This window comes from Pinus tabuliformis, chromosome 4_1 (assembly GCF_031772625.1).
Source record: "Pinus tabuliformis cultivar Carrire ecotype Pingquan chromosome 4_1, CPIR1, whole genome shotgun sequence".
In the NCBI taxonomy this organism is placed as follows: Eukaryota; Viridiplantae; Streptophyta; class Pinopsida; order Pinales; family Pinaceae; genus Pinus; species Pinus tabuliformis.
In genome coordinates this window covers 909,756,602-909,784,333 of record NC_142303.1, presented here as the reverse complement: position 1 = coordinate 909,784,333, position 27,732 = coordinate 909,756,602, and the positions used below count along the sequence as shown (strand labels likewise).

At 39.4% G+C, this 27,732-nt stretch overlaps 2 protein-coding genes across 5 annotated transcripts in view; both read left to right on the top strand.

The window, feature by feature from the left end:
- Nucleotides 1–27,732, top strand: part of LOC149179092 (uncharacterized) — a 395,456-nt gene that overhangs the window by 350,640 nt on the left and 17,084 nt on the right. For all 4 annotated transcript variants that reach the window (XM_089420514.1, XM_089420515.1, XM_089420517.1 and 1 more), the window contains one exon: nt 6,825–6,923. In XM_089420514.1, the coding sequence (XP_089276640.1) occupies nt 6,825–6,923 (99 nt within the window). The remainder of the gene's footprint in view (nt 1–6,824; nt 6,924–27,732) is intronic.
- On the top strand, nt 16–1,876 carry LOC149179093 (uncharacterized). Its single transcript, XM_089423884.1, has 2 exons — nt 16–1,565; nt 1,697–1,876. Exon 1 carries the CDS (start codon nt 16–18, stop codon nt 1,318–1,320), a length of 1,305 nt encoding a protein of 434 aa, XP_089280010.1. The 3' UTR covers nt 1,321–1,565; nt 1,697–1,876.

Here is a 27,732-nt window from a genome sequence, read left to right as displayed (position 1 = left end):
CCAACTATTGGTTCAATGCTAAAAAGATCTGAAAAAGAAAAAGCTGACAAGTTGATGACAAAATTTCTCCTCTGGAGTGATATTCCTTTCAGCATTGTAAGGAATAATCCATTTTTCCAACCTACTGTTGATGCTATTGCCAGTGTTGGCCCGGGGTACAAAATCCCTTCTCTTTATGATTTCAGAGGCCGGCTTCTTCAAGATGAAAAGCGTGACTGCACCCAAAGATTGGAGGATTTTAGGGCATCATGGGCACAAACAGGATGCACTGTTATGTCAGATGGTTGGACTGACCAAAAGGGGAGAACCCTTATAAACTTCTTGGTTAGTTGTCCCAAGGGGACTATGTTTATCAAATCTGTTGATGCAACTCATCAAATCAAAGATGCAAAAACTTTATGTGATTTGCTGGATGTGTTTATTTTGGAGGTGGGTGCAGAAAATGTTGTCCAAGTCATAACGGACAATGCTGCAAATTATGTTGCTGCTGGTAGAATGCTTATGGACAGGCATCCTGCTTTATTTTGGACACCTTGTGCTGCCCATTGTATTGATTTGATGTTAGAGGACATAGGGAAAATTCCCTTTGTCAAAGAGGTTGTTGACTCATCAAAAAGCATCACAAAATTTATTTACAACCACACATCTGTGCTTAGCTTGATGAGAAAATGCACCAACAACAAAGAGTTGGTGCGCCCCGCCATTACACGGTTTGCGACGAGTTTCATATCTCTTCAATCCCTCTTGAATTCTATGTGGGATTTGAAGAGAATGTTTCTTTCAGAGGAGTGGCGTGCTTCGTCAATGAGCCGCAAACCAGAAGGAGAGGCCGTCTGCAGAGTAGTTTCATACCAGGAGGACTTCTGGGCGGGAGTGCAGGAGGTGTGCGCTGTTACAGAACCTTTGGTAAAGGTTCTTCGGTTGGTTGATGGTGAGAAGCCCGCAATGGGCTATTTGTATGAAGCCATGGATAGGGCCAAAGAAGCCATTCGGTCCTACTATGATGACAAGGGAGATGATGGGTTCCAGAGACAACTCCTTCTATGGAACGTCATTGATGAGCGATGGAACAACACACTCCATCGTCCCATTCATGCTGCTGGGCTTTTCCTGAACCCTGCATTTTCTTATGCATGTGGGTTTAATTTTGATGTTGAGGTCGTGGAAGGATTATTAACCTGTGTCCAGAAGATGGTGAGATCTTCAGAAGAACGTATGGAGATCTCTAGACAAATTGAGCAATATAAGTTGTCAAGTGGCTTATTTGGCTTTGAGATGGCTGTCATTGATAGGACGGTTAAAATGCCAGGTATTTTTTAGTTTGTAGTATGTACTTTGTAACTTTGTTTCAAATTTCATTGTTTCTTCAAATTCCATTTTTTTCTTATGTTTATTTAAAATTTTATTTGTAATTTTGTTGTAGACGCATGGTGGAAGATGTATGGTGGCAGAGTACCCCTTTTGCAAAATCTTGCCATACGCATCCTCAGCCAAACATGCAGCTCCTCGGGATGTGAGCGCAATTGGAGTGTATTTGAAAAAATACACAACAAGAAGCGCAATAGGTTAACACTTAAACATTTAAAATATTGCAAATTTCCAAATAAATTTTTGAATTCATTAAAGTTTTAAACAATATTTTTTTTATAATATTAATTATTAATTATTAATTTATTATTTCATGAACTTTGTACAGGTTGGAGTCCCATAGACTTAATGACATGGTCTATGTCTACTACAATCTTCGATTGTGGGTGAAACAACTAGAGAAGACACCTGATACGGAAGCCATCTCATTGGATGGGATTGACACCACTGCTGAATGGAGGGTTGAGACCGAGAGGCCTCTCATGGATCCCACTGAGGATTGGTTAGTGCAGGATGAGGGGGAGGAGGAGGAGGAGGAGTAGCAGGAGCAGGAGCAGGAGGAGGAGGAGGAGGAGGAGGAGGAGCAGGAGGAGGAGGTGACACCGCCTACCCGGGCTACCCGGGCTACCACTACCACCAGTGGAGGACGTGGTCTCCGTCCACCTCAGCCTCCTGTAGCTGCTACTACTAGTTCTTTAGCTTCTAGAGCACGTCAGACTCCACTGCCATTTCCACCAGCACAGGCACCAGCTTCTACATCTAGAGGGAAAGAGAAAGCTGTGCCATATTCTCGCAAGAGGGGCAGAGGAAATCAATAGGATTAGACTTTCATTTTATTGTATATGACATTATGACATGATGAGATACATTATCATATTTTTTGTTGATATTTTGTGGCTGAGTTGGACTTGGGACTCAGGACTTACTATTCAGGACATGATTCAATGTTATGTGTGATTTTAGCGCTAGAAATGATATTAAACATCTTATATATTAGTTTTTTTATCATATTTATGTGTCAATGTATTTATTTTATGTTGTAGATGGTTTAGATATTAAAAAAATTGAAAAAAAATGAAAAAAAATGAATATTTTTGTGCCAAACGATTTTTTCCCGCTTTTTTCCGATTTTTTCCCGATTTTAACGATTTTTTCCGCTTTTTTCCCGGCGCCGATTAAATCCCGATCGCGCTTTTAACAACATTGATTACAACAACACAATCGAAGCTTTTGTTTTTGAAGAACTAGGAGAAGAAGTGCATGGCACTTTGGAATAGTATTTTTATATCAACGCTTATCAGCATGAAAACAGAGGTGCCTTGAAGAAGGTGCATGGCATATTCTGTCTTAAAGAGCACGATAAGTAGAAGACCCTGATTTTGGCATCTTGGTTGCATTGAGCCAGGATCTTATGAAGAATAGTCTTATAGATATGGACGCTTGAATGCGAAGGAACCCTCCTCATCATGGATTAGGTAATTTGATGCATTGGTAGATGTCATCTGGTGATGAAGGATAATACAACTGTTTTGACATAATCTCATGGGAGAATTTCTTCTCCTTGGTTAAAGAAGGACCATGATGATTCTTCAAAATTTTTCCTCTTTGACTTGGCGTTTCCTCGAAGTTTACTATTGCAGTTGCCTGTCTCATCCCTCATATGGGAAGCTCATGACTGAAGGCTAGATGATCACCTAAAGCAAGGCTTCAAAGGGAGCTATAAAATCCATGGATTAATAGCAGTTTGCAAATAGCTCGATGGTTATGTTTGGGCAAGATTACTTTCTCGATGTTCAATGGTAGCTATGATGTTTGGATACAACAATTGATGTTGTCTGTCCAACAGATGATGATCCTCTCATTTATCAATGTAAGAGGGAGCTGATTTTTAAAGTCAAAATAAAAGACCTAGCTTTGTTCCTAAGCATAAAAGTCTGATAAGATGGAGAAGCTGCTAATCTAAACATAGACAACTTATGTGAACACTGGTGTATGCCTTGATACATAGACAATTTATGGTTAAGATTCATATATTGGATAGATGCTCTTTAATATTAAGAATGATCTGAAGTACACTGCTAAGAATTGTTGGACTGACAACATGGTAAATGGTAAGAGCACATCTAAGCATTGTATCTCTTGAGGTCCACCTTTATTTCTTGAATAAATCAAAGAATGAATTCTATTGCTCTGGGAGTACCATTGAAGCATAATGTATAAAGTAGCAAGCATGGCTTATTATGAAGCCATTTAAGGAAACTCTTCAGTAAGCCATTTTTGCACATGTTGGAAACCACCGTTGTTGTATATTACAGAGTAGGATTCAAAGAATCCCATGTTCCACGACCATTCTAAGCATATTGGCATCAGGTACCCTTTTATTTGGAATATGGTACAACAGGGAGAAATCAAGCTCCATCATTCCAGGATGGATGCATAGGTGTCCGACATCCTTGTAAAGCCTCTTGGTAAGATCAAGATTCTCATAAAGAGGCTGGAGTCGTGGAAAGACCCTACTATGAGGGTCCCGATTGAACATTGAGCTCTGGGAGCTCCTGGGGTACTTCTTGGAGCTATGTGTGACCGTAGGGTGAGTGGTTCACTTTCCCCTATACGTATGTTGTGTACAGGGTGAGTGGTTCACCATTCCCTGTGATGCTCCATGATGATATATGCATAGGATGAGTGGCTCACCTTCTCCTAGGGCATATGAGCAGGATGAGAGGTTCACCTTCTCTTGCAGATACCCCAGCGAGAGATGCATATAGGCATCTGTCGGTTGTCACATGTGGACATGTCACTGGGACATGATTCATCCTTTCCCCACATGTAGGATGCCCATTCCCTATGATCGATGGTTGACATGTCGATGGGACATGATTCATCCTTTTCCCACGTGTAGGATCCTTCCTATGATTGTTGGTTGGCATGCATGTAAGACGTGGTTCATCCTTTCCCTACTCTCGGTGGTTTGCATGCGCGTAGGATGTGGTTTATCCTTTCCCTACGATGGTTGTGACACGTGACTGTAGGATGTGGTTTATCCTTTCCCTACATGTGGTTGTGAGCAAGATGCGATTTATTCTTTCCCTGTCGTTGCCCTAGCATCATCCTACCCATGTAGTTCGGGAGTCGGGACACATGGGAAGTACCTATCATCTGGCCAATGAGTTGGGAAAAGTGGTTTGGGAGCATAGCACTACCGATGGACGCATCGTGTATTGTCGTACTCCCTATATCTAGGATGCATGATTCTTGACAAACTTGATCTCTTGGGATCAAGTCTAATTACGGTTTTACTCCTGGTTATGTGCACTAACTATTGTCAGTGGAGAGTGGTAAGGTCTTGTGACTCATCTCGATCAATTCTTCTTCATTATCTATATGAGTGGTCAACAGAGTTGAGATGGGATGCAAAGATGTTGGATGACATGGATTGGTAGGTGGAATTCTCCCTAGTTGAGAGGGAGTGTTAAAATTGGCAACTAGGGCCAAATCACACTCTAGACGACTCATTTGATGGAGATGATTATTGCATTGAATTCCTCTTTTTGAGAGGACCAAAATCGACCTAAAGATCATCAAATTTAGATAAGGAGAAATGTGTTTTTGAATTTATGCCCACTCACATGCAAATTGTCAAGGTTGGCCTCACCACCATGTAGGCTCATAAATCCCAAACATCATGTCTCTTGACCCTCACCAATTTGTATATATAGAGGTGTCCTCCAACCTCATTTGTGATATCCCAAGTGCATCTTATCACAAGGAAACACATCTGATATTGGCTGCAGGAGAGGAGCTACTCGAGCAAGGGTTAGAAGACTATTTTGGGTTCCCTCTAGGGCTGTTGACGGCCATAGGCATCCAACAGTAGGGACGAGCAGGTGAAGGCTTGTTTGAGGGCTACTTGTGCATGGTTGGAGAGGGTTCTTCCTCATTTTATTGGGTCACAGGTTCTGTCGTATTGTAGGGTCCAAATTTCATGTTTGAAGCAGCCTACAAGCAGCCACAGGTTTGTCCAAGAGATTGCAGGGGGGTCCAAGCCCTTGTGCTTCAGATTGGAGGGAATCGTGAGGCCTAAACTTGGGTTAGAACAACAAGAAGTTGGATAGGAGTCTAAGGGAGGAAGGCCACAACCTTTTGCAAGATTCTTGCTTCAAGATGTGCCGCAGATCTGTCCTAGCCTAGATAAGGTGAATGAGAGACCTAATTTGGTCATAGACCAGCTCTAAGGGCTAATGAAGGGAAACACCTTGTTTGCCTTGAAGAGCTGCAGTTGAAAGAAGATGTTTTAGAGCTGTTAAGTAAGACAACAGTGGACCGTAAGCAACCCTAACCTACAACAATTTGACTCCAACTTCAGAGCGCAAATTAGCTTGCTTCAGAATTGCAATTTTGGGCCATCCATTTATCGTCAATTTGGCAAGTCAATCTTGACTTTATTGTACTTTCTCTGCTAAGCATTTGTATTAATAATAAGAAGAATTGATCAAGAGTTTTCCCCATCTTGGGGTTTTTCCCTGGCTTGAGCCATGTCCTTGTGTTCTCTGTCTTGGTTTGTCTTCTGCATCTATCACTTCTGTTCTTTCTTCAGTTACTGTTAATGTGATAATGATTCATGTGATTGCAAATGGAAATGAAATGGACTGGTAAATGGGCTAAGATTAAATCTTAATCGATGACGAGATCATCTCTAAGTTGATCCATGTGAGTTTCTAGAGAATTCTCACCTTTCTCAATTAATTCCTATTAATTAATCACCATGGAACATCATACAATATAAAGTTTAATGTTATTCTCGCAACATATCTCCTAGTTGAGGCCATAGTATCTTTTTGTATCCGACATTGCAATTATAGTCTACCTTAACAACAATGTTTCTCACAATATTTTTGATGAGCATTCTATGCATCTGCCAGGTTGTAACTTACATAGATGAGATGGAAAGAAATTGTAAATGATGGAGACATTAGTAACCATTTACATTCATGAAAACACAACAGAATACTAATTAGGAATTTTTTTTATGTAAAGAGCTACCTCTTTTGTCGTTTGCCCCTTTGAATTTCATTGCAAATGGACCAATTCTAGTTTAGCATATAGTGTACATATTAGAAATCAATTGCACTAACAATTGAATTAGATGTTAAGCAATCTTGAGATGTTTTCATGGTGGTGTATTTATCTGCAAGGAAAAACTTAGCAATATGGGAAACTGTATTAAATTCCATTTTACTTTTCTTCTCTTTTTCGCGGTGGTTAATAAACTTTATGAAATATTTATTACTTTCCTTTGGTATCTGTATAGAAAAAACTTTGCGAGTGTTGAAATAAATAAAATTTTAATCATAACAGTCAATTTTTGAAGCCTTGTTCTTTGTGGTAATCAATATAATATGGCATTTTTATGGGACTTGTTTCCAGGTTGACATTTCATTGATTTTTATTTTCAGGAGACAATAAAGAGGAACCTTGAAAAGAATAATTTCAGACATATTGTATGCCCTACAGCTTATTTAAACCTCTGCACAAAGCGCCTTATTGTCATGCAGGTATCACTATCACTTCATCTAAAGGACAGTTCTTATGAGATAGTTGATAATTCATATAAAATCCTTATAGTTGTAAATGTTGTTTCAATGTAGCATGTGCAATAGATTTACCTTCATCGATTTCACTGGTATCTCATATTTGATATGATAAATAGCAAATTTTCAGCCAATATATTGTTATTGTTTGCTTCTTAACCTATATTATAGTACTATCAATGCTTCTCATAGTTTTTATTTCTCTTGTTTTGTCTTGACTCAGAAGTCATTGCCACCTTGTGTTTCAGTTTGAAAGTTGAAACATTGCAAGTAGTCTTGCTTATGTTAAGTATTAGTGGTCAGATTTCAACCCAAATGATTGTGGCTAGGCCCATTATTTGCTTTGGTTGGAATCTTCAACCTTGTCAACTTATGCCCTTTTATCAACTTGCTTACCTGCAAGTTTCGCAAGGTTTTTATTCCAAATGGTTGTAGGAATTCATTTTGGGTGAATTTGAAGGTGTGTATGTAGGGGGATCTAAAATGGAAGCGCCCCCCCGTTGAGAAATCTAGGGCATAAGGAGTTAAAAGATTTTTCTGCTTGATAATTGCTTGTGATATACTTTTTACTTCTTAGCTTATATTCTTCTCTTCGTTATATTATTATTATGTTCTTTTCATCAAGACAATTACCAATATGCACAATAGAAGACAAGTGACACAATATGTAGGCTAGTCAGCCAGGGCCAAAACCTCTCACCTCTTGAGAGGAAAACCCGATCAAAATTCTTCTTATAGATCTTCAATTGACGAATACCAAGACCATGACAAAGACCCTTGACTCTAGTATCCTCCCAAGAACCTTGTCACTAACCTTGATGTTCTGCCTCTTCCCTGCCTCGACTTTCTTCTAGATCTCGAACTACTCTCCTTGGCTTCTAGAGAAACTCGGTCTCTATCCTTCACACTGCTTCTTCTCGGCTTCCTCTAGAGAATCTCAATCTCTAGGCTTTCACTAGTCTCCTCTAGAGAATCTCGGTCTCTATTATCTTGGTCACCCAGAGAATCTCGGTCTCTTAGGTTTACCCTAGATTAGAAACCCTAGTCTCCTTAAGAGAGACCTATGTTGCTTCTCTTCGGTCCTTTTGTGATGCCTTCGTTCCTTCTTCCTTTGCTTGTGGGAGAGTATATAACCCAAGATAGACCCTAGAAGAATCCTTCCTTCGCTGACCCCAGAAGAGTCCTTTCTTCACTATCCCCAGAAGAATCCTTTCTTCGCTATCCCCAGAAGAAACATTCCTTCACTATTCAAGAAGAATCCTTTCTTTGCTATCCCCAGAAGAAACTTCCTTTGCTATATCTTCTTTGTACTTCTACTGCTGGGCTTTACTTCACACTTCTTCTTTATCAAATGCTTGTTGAGTTTCTTGCTTCTAAGTGAGGCCGAGTGAGGCTACTTATACACATCTTCTCATGTCCCTTAGGCCAACATGATCTCAAGTAGGTAGGCTGACTTCTTCTAGCAAGTTCTTCCTTCGTTGTAGGCCGACTTGAAGATGATAAGTGACAAGGTCTTCGAGGATGCTTTACATGGACAAGTATGGCCTTTTACAAAGTGTAACCTGACTTCATTACATGACAATGACTCTATCATTTTATGACTAGATGACAAATAATTCCTAAAGACTCTCAATGGGAGTCTTGACTCAAAAGCAAAAATCTCTTGCTCATGAAACCCATGAAGCAAGTAATACAATAATTTTATTTTTCTTATTTACATCTCATTATATAAAATCATAAATACATGTCATTATGAAGACCGAACCTAGTTACACTTTTCAACACTCCCTTCTAACTAGGGAGGTATTCATAATGGTACTTGGTCATTCTCAATCTAAAGAATTTCTGATAAGAAGAATTCGGATTGGTAACTCATTTGTATAGCATCATATCAACCAACATTGTCACATAGCAAGGCCTTAACTAACAACTCTATCCCTCCACAAGATCTGAGCTCAATGTTGGCGAGGCCAATGATTTATAGACATACTCATCATTGTCTCTCCTAGAACATACCCCACCCGGGTACTCAGGGTGTGTTCCACCGAGACTATTCTTATCTTGGATTCCCAGTCCGCAAAGAATATCAGTCCTCTATGATCACTCTTCTCTTGGATGCCCTATCTCATCCTCAACAAGTATCGGATGCCAATTGATTACCCAATCCTCCATTCTGTCTTCCTAGGTGAAGACTAGAATAATGTGTCTATCTCTCCCTCTCAAATAGGGAGGACATATTCCAATAAAGGAATGTACTCATTCCTACAAAAGGAATGTACCTAAGCTCCCTCTTGGCTTAGGAATTTCCTAGTTTCTTCCAAGTAAGAAACTTTCCAGGCTCCCTCTTAATTAGGGACCTACAGTTTTGAAGAATCTAAGGCATCTCGGTTATAGTGAAATTCCTCTGACAATGATAACAATTTGTGAAGTACCTTTTACTTTTCTTATTAGCACAATGTTATCTTATTATTATTAGTGTGTGTTCTTCTTACTTCATCAAACAGTTACCAAAACAAAAGAGACAAGAACACAAGATGTTGGCTCTTTGCTAGGGAAAAACCTCTCTCTCCTAGAGAGGAAAATCCTTCTACAAATTTCTCTTATTGAAGCATCAGTTGACAAATGCCAAACCCTAAACCCTTGCCCAGTAGATCCTCCAAGCACAAGACACAGTCTCTCTTCCTTTTGTCCTTCAATCAATGCCTTCTTCTATTTTGCACCTTGATCTCTTCCTTCACACTTCTTCCGGCAACTGAGGGCTCTTTTTTTGACAACTGCAGAAACCCTAGGTCTCCTTAGAGACCTCTTCTTTGGAGTCTTCCTTTCCTTCTCTACTTTGCTTGGAAATCTTCCTTTTCCTTGACACTTAGGCTAGAGAATGAGACCTTCCTTGATGTGATATTTCCAAGTTGAGAGGCTGATCCTCTTACCTTACTGCAGATCTGAATTCTTCGCACGTGTGGCTGGTCTAGGGCTTGAAATGAGCCCTTTTACTTGCCTCCTTCCTTCGCTTTAGGTGTCCTCTTCTTCACTAGAGATGGAGGCTTTATTAGATGTCTTTTCCTAGCCCAATAAAACTTGATTAGGTTGCTGCACTTGTTGATCTGATGTGACTGCAGAACTGCCCTCCTTTCTTCGCACGTGTGACAGAATTAGGCCCTATAACAGCCCTGCCAAACTCGGTTTCTCTTGCTTCTTCTTCGGTGCCCTAGAATCACCTTTATGCCCCTTTTTCGCACCTCTTTTTTGACTAACATTCTTTGCTCATTTCAGAGATGATTGATGCTCCTAAGGTGAGGTCGAACTGCCCTATATGTAGGAGTTTGCCCCTCCTATTGGGCCGACTTGAGCCAGTGAGGTCAACTTGACTTTCAGTTTACCAAAATTCATTCTTTGAGCCGACTTGAAGAGGAGACTTGTCTTTGCTTTGGAGGATCACTTTTGACACATATCTTTGACATAATTACATGGGTTACATAGTGTAACATGCCCTCAAGGGGACTTCAATAATTACATTGACTCTTTGACTTTCCTAGAAGCACTCAAACACATGCTTGACCTATCAAATGGGCAAGAAACCCATTCTTGATAATTACAAAAATAATAATTCTTTTCTTTTACAAGTACAAAGATCAAATTTACATTTATGAAGACTGAACCTAGTTACACTTTCTTCAACACTCCCTTTTAACTAGGGAGGTATTCATAAATCAATTACAAGGTGTTTGGCTATTTTGAATCTGAAGAATTCACATAAGAGAAATCGGATTGGCAATCCATCTGTTATAGCATCATAGTAACCAACATTGTTTCCACAGCAAGGCCTTGACTGACAACACTATCTCTCAGTAGATCAGAGCACAATGTTGGCGAGACCAATGACTATAGACACCTTCATCATTGTCTCTCAAGATACATACTCACCTGGGTGTTCACTGAGTATGACCTTTTAAGACTATTCTTATCTTGAGTTCCCAACCCTCAAAGAATATCGGTCCTCTTGCCTACTCTTCTCTTGGATGCCCTACACATCCTCAAAGAACATCGAATGCCAGATGATTATCCAATCCTCCATTCTTTCTTCCCAAGTGAATAAAAGAATGTTGTGTCTATCTCTCCCTCTCAACTAGGGAAGATATTTCCATTCTTGTGAAGGAATGTACCTAAGCTCCCTCTGACCAGGGACTTGCCCAAGCTCCCTCTGACCAGGGACTTGCCCAAGCTCCCTCTTAATCAGGGACTTGTCAGGGCTCCCTCTCAATTATGGACTTTCCTTTTCATCAACAACTTCTTCTTTGTGGGTCCTTCGGCTACTTGATCACTTCCTTTCCTTGATGTCATGAAATTTCGTCGAGCTTCTTCTTTGTAGGGAATCAACCATCAATCACTTTCCTCCTTAGTTTGTCATGTCATTCCTTTCTTCATGGAAATTGGCCTTCATATCTGGAACCTCCGTCATATGGCTACTTCTTCTTCATCATGTTTCTTTCAGGAATTTCCATCCACCACATGAATGTTGGTTGTACTTGCACTTACAAGCCTTGTTCTGCATGAACCTATCCAGATATTATTCAAGAAATCAAATAGTACCTTATGAGATGGCTTTCCATCATGACATCTTGTTGACTTGAATCATCAACATCCTGCATTTTCACATCTCCAAGGCCTTTCTAGGTGTCAGGGATCCTTTGATCTTTTCCTTCCTTTGTCCTAATTCTCGTGCCTTCTTCCGAGAGACGACTTCAACAAATCTATCAGATGTTGATTCTTGGTGTCCATGGTGTCCTTTTATCCTTATCCCTTTTCCCGTATGCTTTTTTTATAGATTTTTCTTAGTGAACCACCTCATACTCCATATGAGGACCTTTCTCATGATGATCTTTATCAGTGAGTGGACCATGCCTTCGAGCATTTTCTTCGATGAAAGAGATCTACCCTGTCCTTGACCATGCTACCAGAGCAATTCTCCATGCTTATTGATACAAATGATGACATGACTTTAACTAAAAACGTAGATGCATACATACCTCACCTTAGTTCTTTCCTTGATCATTTCATCTTCCTTCGATAGCTTCCTAGATTGAGATTACCTCAATCTCCTTTGCTTTGCTACATCTTTCCTTGCCTACATATCATCCTTTCTTGAATCCCCATGAGTGGAATTCTTATTGAGACATCTGCTTTTCCTTAAAGTCATGAATCCTCTATTGAAGATTTCACCGAAGGATCCTTGTAGTCCTCATCCTGCAAATGCTCCTTTCTGCTGATGATAGTGGCCTTCTAAGATGATTCTTCTTGATCATTCCTTTATGCCTTGATGAGGTTATCCAATGGCTACACCCTTCCTACATGAATATCTTAACCTGAGCTATCTCTTGATAATGCTCCTATATTCCTAAAGATGCCATTCTCATAAATCATGCATTCTATCCTACTGCTACATGTTCCTATGATACCCAAAATTTTAAAGAATTCTTATGTGAAGAAGTTGATCTCAATCATAGTAGAGATCCAGAGGGCCCTCCTTTTGCTTCTTATCTTCTTCTTGGGTAATGTGGGTTTCTTATCATTTCCTCTTATTGTTGTCCTTCTTGAACTTAGGACAATCCCTCTTATAGTGTCCATACTCTTGGCAGCCAAAGCATTGAACTTTGAACATATCTCTCTTACCCATTTTCTGTGGACCAAGCTTGCCAAATTTCCCTTTTCTCTTGGCCATAGTAGCAAATGCCTGCTCCTTTGATACCACATCATATTTGGCTTTGAGTCTAGTCTCTTCAATTTTGCATAGAGACCAAAGTTCATTTAATGGGGTAGCTTTCTTCTTGGCATATATACTTGATGTGAAGTTGCCCCATTCCTTAGGTAATGCATTGAGCACCACGATCGTCATTTCTCTCTCTAACATAACTTCTCCTAGTTCTTGTAGCTAGTCTCTCATCTCAAACACCTTCATGAAGTAGGGAGCTATTCCTTCTTCCTTGGATATCTTCATTTTGTATAATTCATTATGCAACGATATCACTTCTCGCTGTACTAACTAAGGATAGCTCCACCAACTTATCATAGATTTCTTTAGATGTTTCAAGTTTGGAAACATAAGGAATGATATTGTCCTCAATGGATTCTATCAGAATCCTTTGAGCCCTTGTTTCATCCTTATTATACTTTTCTAGGGCTTGAGTTTGTTCCTTAACAGGAACAGTGGCACTCCCTTTGATGTAGTCCAAAAGTTCATTTTATTTGAGAAGTAGATCAGTCCTCTTTTTCCATGCAAGGAAATTAGCAGTCCCAACCAATTTGTTGCTTTCCTTGCAAAAAGACATTTTGATATTTTCAGGAGAGGACATAAAAATACTTACTTGAGAGTGTTAGTGATGAGGAGATCTTGTTGCTTCCTTGATGAATGAAGTCTCAGCTTCTTGGATCTTGGAGTTCTTCAAGATGCTTCCTTCAAGGTGCCTTGTGATAGATTTGCTTGTTGATGAAAACTTCTCAATGTGTAGATCTAGAGATCTTCAATGATGGGCCTAGATCTGAGTACGTTCCTTTGAACAAGATGAGTCTTTGATGTAAACCCTTTTTGGATGAACCTTCTTCTAGAAGCCTTTAGATGGAAGGATTTCTTCTTTCTTTGTTCTCAGTCTGGTAATCCTTCTTGATGGATCTAGGAGAGGAGATGGTAATCCTCCTTGACTTTGATGGATCCGGAACCCTTGCTTGTAGATCTGATGTTTCAACCTTCTATGTGCTCTTGAGATGCCCTTCCTTGATATGTCACCTTAGGTCTGATACCATGTTGAAGAATCTAAGGCATCTAGGTTATAGTGAGATTCTTCTGACGATAATAACAATTTGTGAAGTAATTTTTACTTTTGTTATTAGCATAATCTTCTCTTATTGTTATTAGTGTGTGTTCCTCTTACTTCATCAAACAGTTACCAAAACAAAAGAGACAAGAACACAAGATGTTGGCTCTCTGTGAGGGAAAAGCCTCTCTCTCCTAGAGAGGAAAACCCTTTTGCAAATTTCTCTTATTGAAGTTTCAATTGACAAATGCCAAACCCTAGACCCTTGACCAGTAGATCCTCCAAGCACAAGACACAGTCTCTCTTCCTTTTGTCCTTCAATCAATGCCTTCTTCTGTTTTGCACCTTGATACCTTCCTTTGCACTTCTTCTGACAACTGAGGGATCTTTTTTCAGCGACTGCAGAAACCCTAGGTCTCCTTACAGACCTCTTCTTTGGAGTCTTCCTTTCCTTCTCTACATCGCTTGGCAATCTTCCTTTTCCTTGACACTTAAGCTAGAGAATGAGATCTTCCTTGATGTGATATTTCCAAGTGAGAGGCTAATCCTCTTACCTAGATCTGAATTCTTCGCATGTGTGGCTAATCTAGGGCTTGAAATGAGCCCTTTCACTTGCCTCCTTCCTTTGCTTTAGGTGTCCTCTTCTTTGCTAGAGATGGAGGCTTTATTAGATGTCTTTTCCTAGCCCAATCAAACTTGATTAGGTTGCTGCACTTGTTGATCTGTGACTGCACAACTGCCCTCCTTTCTTCGCATGTGTGACAGAATTAGGCCCTATAACAGCCCTCCCAAACTCGGTTTGTGTTGCTTCTTCTTCGTCGCCCCAGAATCACCTTTATGCCCATTTTTCGCACCTCTTTTTCGACCTTTCTTCTTTTATGATTTTAGAGATGATTGATGCTCCCAAGGTGAGGTTGAACTGCCCTGTATATAGGAGTTTTTCCTTCCTATTGGGCCCAATGTTTTAAAACTCCGACTTGGCCAAGGGTCGACTTCAACTTGGTATCGACTCGGTTGGCTTGATTTCAATGAGTCGGTCATTTTAAAAAATGCATTAAATACGTATTTTTTTAATAAAAAAACATAATTTTAAAGATTTTCATTCATGTTTCCAAACACACAGCATTATAATATAGATAGAAGACAACATATGATCAAAGTAGGCTCATGAATATATCCATTATATCAAAATGGCACCCAATGCACTGTCCAATACATACATGATCATGATATAGAGATCATATCAAAAACACATAACCAAGGAGGCTAGAAATGGTCTCTACAACAAAAGTAAACTGTGACTAGTACTACTGGCTACTGCCAGAGGAGCCGAGATCATGTGGATCAATCTCTGGATCATCATCAGAGTTAGACTGGGGGGCCCATGGCTCCTTCTCATCATCATCTCCAACTGCAACTATAGAAGTGGTAGCACTAGCAGGCTATGCAACAGCTACAAGCTGAGATAGACGAGGTATGCGCTTTTGTCGTGCCTGAGCAGAGGAAGCACCTGCAACTGGAGGACTTGCTAGCTCTGACGCTGAGGCTGGTACAAGTGGATCAGGATCTGCATTCAACTGAACATTATGTTCGAGTGATGCTATCGTCTGTAAGTCATAATCAATATCCTCATCAGAAGCAAACTCGGCTGGATGACTCTCCACTACCCAATCTGATGTTGGATCAATGTCTTCCAACACAATGGGATCTGAATTAGGTCTTTTGTTCAACAATTGGTTGCGCCTGAGCCCAAGGTTATATTGGACATATACTAGATCATTTAACTGTTTTTAATCCAAATGGTTTCCCTTCTTTGTGTGAATCCTTTGAAAGACAGACCAATTGTGCTCACACCCAGTAGCACTGCAAGTTTGACTCAAAATACGAATTGCAAACTTTTGCAATTCTGGACAATGGCTACCAAAAGCCTCCCACCATTGTGCTACAAAAAACATAGGAGTATAATGAGTTAGCTCAACAAAATTACAAATTATATCCAACTTTCATATTATAAACGATTTAACAAAATAAGTATTAAGAATTTGAAAATTGAAATTTTTGTTTACCTGGCTCATCTGCTTCCCTTGCAATCTTTGCTAGGTTCTTCCCAAAGGTACCTGAGGCAGTGCTGAAGGTTGTGACCTGTCGGTGTATCTCTAGCTGATCACACTCTAATGGGATCATGCGATCAATGCAGTCAACCAATCCATCTCTAACCTCCCCCCTCAAAGCTCCTGTCGCCTTAGCTTTATAATGATACTGTGGGTTCAAAAAATACCCAGTTGCATGTATAGAGCAATGGAGTTGATTGTTCCATCTTTCATCAATGATTGCCCAAATGGGCCCATACTTAGCCACTTTATCCTTGTATGCCCTCTTTATTTGCTCCTTTGCTTGATCCATAGCCTCATAAATGAAGCCCATAGCCAATCTTTCCCCATCCACCAACCGTAACACCTTAACCAGTGGCTCAGCAGGCTTCACAATCTTTGTTGCCTTTCTCCAAAATATTTCTTCATTAACTTTCTTTTTCAATTCCTTGCCTTCTAGTTTGTGAGATCATTGGCTTTGACTCCATTCTTCACTGGAAAAAATCTTTTACAAGTTTCTATGTTGTGAAAGCATAGATTGCAATGTCAAAAAATGAGTAGAAAATCTAGTGATGGCAGGCCTAATAATATCCCTGCCCCTTGTGTGTTTCCTCGTCAGGCTCAAAATCCATGAATGATTGTAGATAAATTTTGTTATGCTTTTGGCATGATCTACAGTGTTTTTGACCCAATCTAATTTGCCAATATCCTCAAGTATGAGGTCTATGCAATGTGCAGCACATGGGGTCCAAAAGATGGTCCTGTGTTTTTCCTCTAATAGTTTACCAGCAAGAACATAGTTAGAGGCATTATCTGTGATGACTTGAACAACATTAGCCACCCCCACCTCCTAACAACCTCATCCAATAGCTGAAACAACAATTGCCCATTTATTACCTTATCAGATGCATCAACTGATTTTAGAAACATGGTTCCCTGTGGGCAGAAGATAAGAATGTTTATGATGGTACAGTTTCTTTGATCAGTCCATCCATTTGACATGATGGTACAACCTGTTCTTTCCCATGAGTCCTTGAAATCTTTCAAATAGTCATTAATGGATAAAATTTCTTTATGTAAACGATACCCCCTTATCTCATGCATAGTAGGGCCTTTGAAGCCTTTTCTAGCAGCATGTATGACATCAAACATAGGCTCATAATATGGTGAATGAGAAGCATTGAAGGGGATATCAACATCATACCACCATCTAGCTATGTAATCACAAGCAGTCTCCCTCAATTCTTTCTTCCAATTGTCATCTAAAGTGGGTTGCATATGACTTCTACTAGCTTGAGGACCATGTGCATCTGATGGAGAGGAGGGAGTGAAATAACTTTTGATATTCATATCACCCTTTTTCATTTTACCCTTTCCATTTTCTTGAGCAGACTCAAAAGAGGGAGGAACATATTGGAAGGGGTTGGATGCATCAGTACAAGGGATAGAGGAAGAACCCTGAAAAATCAAAATGGGGGTTGGTAGCCAACATTTTTTGTATATTCCTCTTCCTCCCAATTTCAGCCTCTAACTCTTTTTGCCTAGCCTTATCTTCTTTAAACTTCTCAAAGTTGGCTAACAAATCCTTCCTAATTTCCCCAATTTTTGGTGAGATACATGGAGTAATTTGGCCTCTAATCCCCGCCAAGTGTTGTTTCAGCCTATTAATGCCCCCAAGACCTTAATTTTCCTATGGCAAAATTTGCAATGCATTTGACTATCAACCATTTCAACATATGCCCCAGCAGCATCTTTCACTCTAGGTGCCATTTTTTTACTTGGAAATGAAAGCAAAAAATATGAAAATAAAAACAAAACAAAAAAACATTGATTCAATGTTCATTTCTTTCACAAAAAACACTCTTTAGGATTTCCAGATTTGCACATAAAATTTAATAAGCAAAAACAGATTTTTACAAGTGAAAAAAAAACCTCTAGGCACAAACTGCCTCCTCAAGCTTGCTCCAAGAAACCAACTCCTCAATGGCAAATGCTACTCCAAATGGCTGCCCAAGAAGCTCCTCACTCGAACTACAATGCTTGCCCAAGACTCCTCACTGCAACTCCAAAAACAAACTCAACAACTCCTCACAAACTCTCACTGAAATTCTCACTCAAATGCATGAGATGGCTGTGAGAGAATGAGAGGGGTTGGGTGGGTTAAATAAGGTTTAGGAGAGGGGAATGGACCCTAAAGACAATATAGACAAATTACAATCCACTTTGGAGTCCCCCAAAAGAAGAAAATAAAAAAAATTCGTTGATTTTCAGGGTTAACGAGTTGTTGTTCCAACCCGAACGAGTTATTGGGGGCTCGACCGAGTCGGCTGGGTTAATATCGAGCCAGCCAAGTTGTTAAACAACTCGGCTGGCTCGGTATTAACCCGACTGGCCGAACCGTTTCCATGGCCAGGTCAAACTTTTGGGCATCGACTCGAACCAACTCGGCCAAGTCGGCTCAAAGCTGGCCGGTTTTGAAAACATTGATTAGGCCGACTTGAGCCAGTGAGACCAACTTGACTTTAAGTGCCCCAAAATTCATTCTTTGGGCCGACTTGAAGAGGAGACTTGTCTTTACTTTGGAGGATCACTTTTGACACATATCTTTGACATAATTACATAGGTTACATAGTGTAACATGTCCTCAAGGGGTCTTCAATAATGACATTGACTCTTTGACTTTCCTAGAGACACTCAAACATGTGCTTGACCTATCAAATGGGCAAGAAACTCATTCTTGATAATTACAAAAAATAACAATTCTTTTCTTTTACAAGTACAAAGATCAAATTTACATTTATGAAGACCGAACCTAGTTACACTTTCTTCAACATACAACAACTTCTCAGGTGGAGATGTTGGGACAACCAGCTGCTTGAATAACTCCTCTCCTTCTCGATGTCATGGAGTCTTCATCTTTTTGGGACTTCATAGGGCACAGACTATCCATCACTTTCATTCATGAGTCAGTCATGTCCTTATTCTTTTATCAGAAAGTGATCCATCTGGTTTCCATCTGGCTTTGGTTCATGTCATGCTGCTTTCTTCATGCCATATTTTCCAGAAGGATCTTACATCCTTCTATATGGTCTTCCTGGAAGTCATCCACATATCTTCCCTTTGGCAGTCCTACATAAGCCCATCCAGATATTAGTTCAAAAATAAGAAATGAACACTTAAACCAAAAATTACCTTTGTGATGGTCTTTCATCATGACATCTTCCTGTAGGTATCAACATCCTGCATACATGTTGACACATCTCCCAAAGATATCCATTGTCAAGGGTCTCTATCTTTTTCCGACTTTCATTGGAGTCTTTATATCTTTCCGGGAGATATCTTAGTCAGATATTCTTGATCTTCGGATGTTGAATGCCTTCTACCATTGTTGCATACCTCATGATCCCTTCCCCCATTTTCCTCACACTCTTCATTCCTATGAGCTTCCAATCAGAGTTCCTTAATTGCAGTCAACTCCGTTATGCTTCATATGAGAACATATTATGTTGATTTCATCTAGTGTGATCTATGCCTTTCTGCAACTTTCAGAGGAGGAGATCCCCATTTTCTTTGATCATGTTTCCCAAGATGGAAATAGTGATCCATATAATTTGCAACCATATGACATGAATTTCATACCTCATCTTTCTTTTGGGTCATCTAGACTTCCCGTGGCATCTTCATTTGAATGAAAGAGATTTATCCTTTAGACTTGCTTCATTGTTATGTCATCATACCATCATCCCTTGAATCCCACAAGTTGGAATTCTTTATGAAACATTTGCTTCCTTTCTAGATTGGTGAATCCTCTGATAAGGATTCCATCAGAGAAACTTGAGGATCTTTCATATCCTCACCCAACAAATGTTTCCTTATTGACTATTGTATGATGATCCCAGTCGATGATGACCTCTACTTCTTTCTATAAGTATCACTTGAGATTTTAATGAGGTTTCCAAGAACTCTTATTCTTTGTAATCAATAGAATTTATTCCAGTCATTTTTCTGCTTCGAATGTGAAGAGCTCTTACTTCTAATCCTTCTATCATGATGCTATTTTTTAATCTGATGCATCCTATCTTGTTTACACTGCTTCCTATTTATAAATTTACAAATGAAAAGTACCTTCTAGTGAAGAAGATCATCTTAGTCATAGTAGAGATCTTTTACTTCTTCTTTCTTAAGCTTCTTTGTCTCAGTTTCTTTCACTTCCTTAGTAATATGGGCTTCGTCCCTATCTCTCTTGTCCTTATTACGTTTAGGACAATCTCTTCTATAGTTCCCAAGTTCATGACAACCATAGCATCTTACCTTAGCCATGTTCTTCTTTTTCTTTTGAGGACCAAACTTTCCAAATCCCCTTTTCTTCTAGTCATAGCAGCATATGCTTGATTCTGCTCATTTGGTTCTACATCAACCTTTGCCTTTAGCCTGGTTTCTTCGATCTTACAAAGTGACCATAGATCTTTAAATGGAGTAGTCTCTTTCTTCCCATATAAACTTGAAGTGAAGTTAACCCATTCTTGTGGTAGTGCATTCAGTACCATTGTGGTCATCTCTCTATCAGACATGACTTCAACAAGTTCTTGTAGTTGATCTCAAATTTCTGATATCCTCATGAAGTATGAGTCTATTCCATATTCCTTGGACATCTTTAGTTTCTAGAGTTCTTGCCTTAATGAGATTACTTCTCCTGCAGTACTTATAGAAAACAACTCTACCAATTTGTCATATATAGCTTTTGCAGTCTCCAACTTTGATACATATGGGATTAGAGAGTCTTTTATAGATTTTATAAGAATCCTCTGGGCTCTTACTTCTCCCTTCATGAATCTAGCATGTGCTTGAGTATCTTCCTTTGGAGGCTAGGTTATCGACCCCTTGATGTGATCCATGACCTCATTCTCAATAAGATTTAGGTCTGTCCCTTTCTTCCATGCAAGAAAATTTGCAGATCCAACCAATTTATTGCTTTCCTTGTAAAAAGACATTTGTTATTATTAGATATAGTCATAGACTTACTTGAGAAATTGATGCTTTCTTCCTCCTTAAACTTGATAGAGGATTTTCTTCTTGAGAGATTGATGAGAGAGAGCTTGATTCACGATCCTTCTTGAATGTTTTAGTCTTCCTTATTTCTTGAAGATGGTTTCACGACTCTTGCTGGGGTAGATTTCTTCGATCTAGGGTTTTGAAGATCTTGACCTTGGTACCCCTTGAATTTGCTACGATCCTTCTTCCACTACTTGATGTCTTCTTGATTGAATGCCCCTTCTTAACTTCAGCACCTAAGCTCTGATGCCATGTTGAAAAATCTAGGGCATAAGGAGTTAAAAGATTTCTTTGCTTGATAATTCTTGTGATATACTCTTTACTTCTTAGCTAATGTTCTTCTCTTCGTTATATTATTATTGTGTTATTTTCATCAAAACAATTACCAATATGCACAATAGAAAACAAGTGACACAATATGTAGGCTTGTCAGCCAGGGCCAAGACCTCTCACCTCTTGAGAGGAAAACCCGATCAAAATTCTTCTTATAGATCTTCAATTGATGAATACCAAGACCATGACAAAGACCCTTGACTCTAGTATCTGTGAACATTTCTAAATAGAAATCCAATTGCAATGATTAATATTATTTCTTCTACTTATTATCTTAGAAATAAGTTATTCACAGTGTTCTTATGGCAAATATCGAAATATATTCTACTACAACCTTCATAATTAAAATATTGTAGAAAGTAAATGCAAAAAAAAATACTGGCACAAATACAATCACAATGACACAATCATTTTTGGACAATTGTCCTTGGAAAAACCCAATGTGGGAAAACCGGTGCAGCAGATGAGGGTTTCTTTATTATTCTTCAGCAAAATCTCATGTACAAGTTACAACCAGCAAAATAGAAGTGAGAAAATTTACAGACGCTTCCTGACAAATCTTTGATCCAGGTGAAGTACTCCTCTTCCCTCTGAATCCTTCTATGTCCCTCTACGTCAATTTCCCCACGCTGGCCCAACGTCTAGCTGCCCACACAGTCCCAGCGTCAACCTGCCTCTACGTTGCCTCTTTTTGTGTCAACCTGCTTCTTCGTTGTCTCTCCCTGCTCTGCGTCTTGTTGTCTTGCACTCTCGAAAGATGTTGATGCCCTCTCTTCCTTTCTCACCTGCAACTCTCCCTCTGATTCGATTTTCTCTTGCCGAACTTCGACTAGTGAGAAAATCGATCTTACTCGAGTAACTAAGTATCTGCCTCTGGTGTGTTCTCCAAGTGCCCTTTAACACTTCTCTTATAATCCTCTCGTTGATCAATCAATGGCCTAGATTAGATCCTAATCAATGGATAGGATCATATTGACTTGATATCTGCCTTCTTCTAGAAGTTTCACCCACAGTTTAGATTAATACCCATTAATTATTTTAATTTCCTAAGTTTAGACTTAGGGTCCCATTAAAAATAATTAATTATTTTAATAAAACTGTCTCTGGGTGGAATTTCCCAAAACGATTTCTGGGTATTGGAATACGTGTCTAAGCCTCCCTACAAAATTTGAGACTTAGAGCACATCCGATGCTACCAGAAATCAACACTCCCTCTTAATGAAGAATGTGTTCTAGCAATGCAACCCGCCGAAGCATCACTCTGTTCTGTAACATCTCCCTCTACGCTGCTGATGTCTGACATGCTATCCACCAACCACTGTGCAAATGTAATGTCCCAAATACAGAAAATTTGAAATAGGCACTTAAAACTAATCATGCATTTACTAGAAGATTGCCATGTAAAACCCAAACCATAAATCCATAAATTGCACAAAAATCTCATTAAAAGATCACAACATGAGGAACAATGAGAAATGCAACAACAAAATCCAACTTTATTATAGAAATATATGCTAATACAATAGCTAGGAATGGCCCTCCAAGATATGTAATAATATTGATACCGGCCTCCAAATTGAAACATGAAATCAATCACTACACCTATGGATTCTGAATGAATCCACCAAGGGGAGATGGGTACTCACCCAATCTCTCTAAATCACCTGAGAGTTTTCGTCCTGGGGCTACCAACGGAGTAGAGAACTAGGTTCTCAACCTCTCATACAAGAAACAATACCAAAACCAAGATGTCCTCCAATGGCCTCCTCCTCCTCTTTTATAGATCTTATGGACCCTTCTAAAATCTTCTATTTTATTATTATTTTACTCATGGAGCACTTTTCCCTCTTTTATTTTAATTAAAATATTATTTTTAATGCGGGAAAAGGGTAAATTGACCACCATGTCTCCTCAGGTCATTGAAAACCCCATCCAAAAGTCCCATCATGTATATCTTCTTGTTCCGGTTCCAACGAGCTATTACGCTAAGGTGTTCCATCAATATATCTCCCCGAAATGCCACCTCGAGCATAATTAGTTAAATTATGCCCAATAAGAATGCTGATTTTTCAAAGTTGTCGGAATGAAACTGAATGAAAGGCAAACTGTGTTGATAATGGAATATGCCAAGCGAATGCCATCAAATCCCATAAAAACTCCTCAAGACTCCATCTAGACCCTTGATGACATAAACCTGCTCCATTGACCTAGCCATCTGTTATCCTAGAAATCCACCTTGGCTGTACTATGAAGAAAAATAAAAATGGGGACATGACAGTCCTCTCGCCCCAAGATTGCTTGCCCTCAAGCAATCCAAATCTGTGGACCAATCTGGTGGCCCAACGCCACTGAAACCCATTGGTCCATGTCACGTCTCCAAGCTATCAAAACATCACTGGGTCCTCCAATACCTGGATCCCATGTCCATCTCTGACTCAACCTGTTTCCAGTAGATCCACCTAGATGCCAATGCCACTAAGTAGGAGTATTAATGCTACATGGCTCCTGGTGTGTTGTAGCTTCGACTGTGAATGCTGCCCTACCAACTGTGTACCAGCTCATCACCTCTCTCCAATCCAATCCTTGGCATACCCCAAGGTCAATCTCGCCATACTGAAGCTGTGCTGAGATACTAATGAGTGGCCAACCCACACTCTGCTGCTGACTGGAGCATGTAATATCCCCCACCTCCAAGGGCTCTTGCAGTACACTGCTCTTGACTAAGAACGATACTCCATCAATAGGATGCCAACTCATGATCTCCCGCCAATCTAAGTCATGGACTCTTGTGTAAGGAACAAGTCTACTATGCGGATGTTGGTCCATGCTCAAATCATGCTGCCCTATTTGGTTGGTCAGCAATATCCACCAAGAAAGTCCTGCCTCTCTCCCTGTAATGGGTACAAGTAGCCAAACTGTGCTGCAAGCCCTTTCTATGTATTCCTGGAGAGGGTTGCTGCCTGAAAATGTTGCAGCTCGGCTAGCTACCACTACATTTGTTTACACCTCATCAATGGGTAGACCCAAAGATGGATGCCCTGCCATCTCCCTCACCTGATAGTAAACTCCACGCTCTTCCAATCCACCAATCTTCTGCCAAATTGTCTCGTCATACTCCAACATCTCTTGAGGACAAGTGTCAACGAACATCGTCACCCGGCCAGCTGTCTGTACATCTGTTTGCTCCTCATCAACCACTGACCCCAAGGGTGGCTGCTCATCCTCCATCATCACGGGTTCAATAAGAACCTCCAACTGGCTCTCCAATAAAGCTCGTCATGCATATTGTGCGCCTTGTTGTCGCGCAGATTGACACGACAACCCTCAGACCGGGGGTTGTCACTCTGATCCCCGATCCCTCCATTTAAGCCTGTCTCCCGCGGCTAAGGGGGGTAGTCCCTGTGAGATGATGAGGCCAACTGTCGACCAGTTGGCTGGGAGACACGAGATACGATTAAGATAAGCACTAAAAAGATTTAATTAATTTAGCAGACCAGTGCCTTAAGAGATTATAGTTAAGATGATTACTTGTTAGATGATATAGAAACGTAAATCGTGAACAGCAATCATTTGTCATCGAAAGGTATCAGCTAAATCACATGACCAAAACGATATCCAGCAACTGAAAATTTTGAAGAGATAAATGCCTTAAAACACCACGAGAATCGTAAATCATTAACCAGATATCAATTTCGTATCTCGACTTGAAAATTTAGATCTCAGCATGAAAGATATAACATGAAAAACCACTGAAACTGGCAAAAATAATTTTCCACAAAAATTTTATATTTTTTCGAAAATTTAAAAGAAAACGAATATATATATATATATATATATATATATATATATATATATATATATATATATTTAAAAAAAAGAAAACAAAATCAAAGATTAATTAAAATTTGAACTAAAACGAATTAAAATCTAAAATTAACCTAAAAAATGAAACCCCTTTTTTTTATATTATAAAAAGCAAAAATTAAAATTAAATTCAAAATCTAAATAAAACCTAAACTAAACTAAGGAAATAAACTAGAATCTAAATAAAATCCACGCTAACTCTTTTCATTTTTTATTTTTTTTTTGTATGCGATTTTATAAAACCAAATAAACAAGACAAACCCTAACTATATGCTATCGTAACCACGCATAACAAACAAAAAAAATTATGAAAACGACTGAATGTATTGAGGCGTAAGACTCAAAAACGTGAAAACGATTTTCGTGACAGGTTTTTTTTTTTTTTAAAAGGGGTGAACGCGGGTATCGTAGACGTCTGAGGCACAACACGATGACCTTTTAGAACGACTGCACCCTGACTTAGAAGAAACAGATTCGGCCACACGAGATCGAATATCATCAATATCTAGCCAAAACGCCGAGCAGTAAGCCAACACCAGAGGAAAGATAGCGTAACCCTACGTTAACGCCAAAGGAGAGATAGATATACAAAGAAATTTTCGTGCGGCTCAAGTGACAACGACAATCTGAACAGGAGAACGCACGGATGGGTCTGAGGTTGCAGGCCGATGCAAAAGAAACCAACAAAAAGAGCTCATGTAAAAACTGCTTAGATGCTGCACAGGTTGACGTGATTAGGGACACAAACAATAAGAAAACTTAATCGATGCACGCTGATGATCATCAGAAACACTGAATCGGAGTTTTGAATACGCAGAGGAAGACGCCCAGCGATGAAATCATACATAAAAATTAGCGTGGGTGGCTCAAATTCGAGGGAACTGCAGGCAGGAAAGAAACTATACACAGGCGGTGCGTTTGACAGTCCTGAGGATCAGTTTTGGACGTATAATGACACGATGATCCCTTCATGCGTTGCCAGCAAGGATAAAAAATTTGTAAAATGTTTTAGAACTTACCTGAGCAATAGAATATTGTTGCCAGACTTTGATTTGAATCTGATCTTCTTACCTGGTGGGGAAACGTTCCACGTTTGTGTCACCTCGAGTGATGAAATTTTAAGCACGCAGGGCCACGAAAATGTGAATAAAATGGTTTTGATGAACCCTTAAAATTTTTCAGAACAACCTGCAAATCCAGAATAGAAAATCAAAACAAGGAAAGTGTGCGCAAAATCAGATCAGTTAAGCAAAATTGCAGATTTTGGCCCCTTAACAGCCAGATTCAGCAATAAGCACAGAAATATTTTAAAGAAGACAACTTCAGATTTTCACTGTGAGGAACTTCAAAAAATCTCTCATGCAACTTAGAAAAATAAACCGAATGATGGACCCAGGATCAAATCCAACTGGGCTCAGCAAAAAATGCTTGCGGGAGTTGGCTGGTTCAGCCGAGAACTTCCCCTAACGCCCACAATTTCCTTCAGAAAGGGTTTTCTGCACAGCTCAGAACAACCATCAGTAAAGAGGGCAAAAATGTTGCTAGATCTCAGAAAGTAATGGAGATACCTGCCATTACTTCAGAAACCCTAACAGCACTCAAACCCTAGCAAGTGAACAAGATACTTGTGCTCACAATACTCTACAAAAAAGCTATTATTAACGGCTGAAAATAACATATGCAGAAAATTAAACAATCTCACAGCATTTCAAGAGAGTAACACTAGCAAGATATGGACCCCAAAGTCTTCTTTTATTAACCAGTAACAGATTTACAAGAGAGCTTCTTCAGTCTTAGACTCACAGATCCCCCTCATCTGAACTGACCCCTAGCACCCTACTTAAAGGAAATGACTCCAACGGCTAGTTCGAGTGATCCATGCTGAGATGATCTCGACCGTTGATGAGGATCAAGACATCTCTTGATCTCATCCGTCGATTTATTAAAAAATAATATTTTGCATGCATGCACTTAAAATATTATTATTTTATTAGCTAGGGTTTTTGCTTTATTTTTTTAATTTTTTATTATTTTTTATTTATTTTAATTTTTTAATTTTTTATTAATTTTTTATCTATTTTATTATTTTATTATTTTTATTCATTTTTTTAATTTTTTAATTCATTTTAAAATGGATCATCGAACTAAGCCTTCGGAAACATCACCTAGGACCTAGGACTTAGGACTCATGAGGGGATTTAAAACTTTTTTTCGACCCTCAAGACACATTTCATGATGACTTTTACAAATTTACATCTTAAGGGGGAAAACCCCTCTAACATAGACCCTCACAAATCACCCAGTTCTGCGACACAACTATAATCTAGCAGATCAACACACTAGGATTCTCCTAAAGTTCTAATGACAAAATCCATCCCGGCTTTGGGGTCAGGTTTGAAGGAAAACTCAGCCGATCCATGGATCGGTGAGACGAAAAACCTTCCGGGACGTAGATTACCACTAGAAAGTTAGGTCCACCTAGGCAATTCACATACACGACTCATGTCTGCTAAGATTATTTACAATTCATACATGCAGACTGAGTTTACAATCAAAATGATTAAGCTGCTGATGACTGCAGGATGGCACGGACACGCTGATCAGGTGTTGCTCCTTTTTGCAAAG

Coding starts and splice junctions, on each gene's coding strand:
- LOC149179093 (XM_089423884.1), top strand. CDS start 16: ATGCTAAAAAGATCTGAAAAAGAAAAAGCTGACAAGTTGATGACAAAA.